Consider the following 2059-nt stretch of genomic DNA (forward strand, 5'->3'; position numbering starts at 1 on the left):
GGGGGGGGGAATAAATATCTCAGTGAAAGAAGAGTTTGGATCATCCTTGATAGATCTGGATGATTCTTGACGTTGGGGAATTGCTCGTTGACTTCCCGAAATCCTACAAAGCCATTTCAATGTTTATACGGAGTATATGAGATAGAATTGTATCTTGCTAGTTCGTTGCTCGGATAATAGTTTCTGAGCCTCTGAATTTGCGTCCAACCCTCCAGGGGCTGGTTGTTAGATAACTTAGATAGTTAACTAACTATTTTAGGCCATTTAAAGGAGCCCAATCTCGGTCCAAGTTCATCCGTCTGTTTAAGTATTAGTTAAGCACAATTAGTCTGCCTCGGCACTCGTGGGGGCACGAATCCGAATTTGGCAACAATTTTACACCGTCAGCAAGCCACACTGTCCAAGAACGGAGAAGCATCAGGGTTAAGCCCTGGAAGTACTGAACTGGAAAAAAAAAAAAAAAAAAAAAAAAAAAAGGACAGCTGTATGCTATATATATGGGAGGTATATGGGAATGGGATTGCATGTATTGTATTCAGCAATCAATACGCGAATACAGCCATCGTACAGACGTCGCATCAAGCTGTTTGAATTCCTTGCAAGCTTTGACCTGATAAAATGAGCTTTGTGGCTGTGGCAAGTCTTGTAAAATTCGGTTATGCCTCGAGATGGCCGTATGGTGGCATAATTACGCAGAATGCCGCTAAGACCCAGAACAAACAGGCAGGAAGAAAGTGGAGAAATACCAAAAACAGAAAAATACTGATAAAATTACAGTATATCGACAGGGATGGAGAGCGTTTGATTCGGAAAGGGCAGGAAGCTGGGACCAATGAGCGAGCGAGCCAAGACCGGCATGACGCGTAACAGCCAATCAACACGGCCAGAATACCAGCTGGATGGATCGCCGCCCTTAGCAGCGTCATCCGAAGCTAGCGGGACAGGCTGCTGTGGTTCCCTGGCACGGACTGGCAGCCAGCGGTCTGCCCGTACTTAAGGATTCTAGCACCCCCCCTCTGTTTCCTCTGTCTCTCTTTTCGCTTGCCTCGCCTCGCCTCGCGTCTTCTGGTCACGCACTTGTCGCCCATCGCCACGGACTCCCTCCGCCTCACTCCGCCTCACTCCGCCTCCCCCCAGCGTCGCCACCCAACAGCAACCCTGGAATCTCACTCCTGGTTTTATCTCCACGGCGGCCTGCGACCACCACTACGGTTGTCAGCCTAGCAATCCTGTTCGTATTATTCTCCCTCCTCTCTCCCTTATTGCCACCGGCTACTGCCTGTATTTCGACCCAAACAGCATATTGATGGATGACTATGATTACTTCTTGTGACTGTATTCCTTCCCCACAGTATTATTCTTGCCTTTCCGCTGCCCTGGATTTTCCGAGGGCGTCATAATTTTTGTTGCACCTTTGAAACTTGCCACAATACCCACGTTAACGCGCACGTCCCCTTCAACCTGAGTTCCCTCACCTCTCCCCGATCCCGGCATCCACGGGTTTCTTTGCGCTGTTCTTATCTGGTTTCCAGCGGGATTCTCCGCCTCACCTTTTGTTCCGCCGATTTTGATCCCTCTCCTCTCATTCATTCTTAGCCAATCATCTGTCTTCCTCTTTCACTCCTCCGCTGTGGTGTATGTACCTGGGAGTTTCCGCCGCCTACTAGGTACTTACCTTGGTAGTCACCTGCACACACACACGTGACCACAAGCTTTCCCCGTCAACTTTCTTGGCAATATAAATCGCGTATTTCTCCAACCTCTCCTTTTCTGTTTCCTTTTTTTCCTGCTTTCCCTCCCTTTGGCACTTCTGTACCTCCAACCACCCCCCTATTAAGGACATCTTCATCCTCAACGTCGTCATCAACAGCAAAACAGCAACTTTGATCATCTACAATCACAACAGAAAACACAAATATACTTGCGGGAAAAAAGCTATTCTTTCGCAATCCGTTTCCTTTCTGTTATTAACCAGTATCTCGTGATATTACTTTATTTTCTTTTTGCTGCTCTCCGCGGCTTTCATACATACGTATTTCCTATACATACATGGCTCGAA

The 2059-nt window shown here is 47.5% G+C and overlaps 1 protein-coding gene across 1 annotated transcript; it reads right to left on the reverse strand.

Annotated features, from left to right (window-relative positions):
* Positions 1 to 242: 242 nt before the first annotated feature.
* On the reverse strand, positions 243 to 1891 carry HCAG_01689 (predicted protein; the record flags this gene model as incomplete). The annotated part of the gene is made up of 4 exons (XM_001544592.1): positions 243 to 299; positions 569 to 610; positions 1078 to 1194; positions 1676 to 1891. The coding sequence occupies 4 exons, from the start codon at positions 1889 to 1891 to the stop codon at positions 243 to 245; spliced, it is 432 nt and encodes a 143-aa protein (XP_001544642.1).
* Between the last annotated feature and the right edge of the window lie 168 nt (positions 1892 to 2059).

This window comes from Histoplasma capsulatum, genomic scaffold, assembly GCF_000149585.1.
Source record: "Histoplasma capsulatum NAm1 scaffold_1 genomic scaffold, whole genome shotgun sequence".
NCBI classification, from domain to species: domain Eukaryota; kingdom Fungi; phylum Ascomycota; class Eurotiomycetes; order Onygenales; family Ajellomycetaceae; genus Histoplasma; species Histoplasma mississippiense.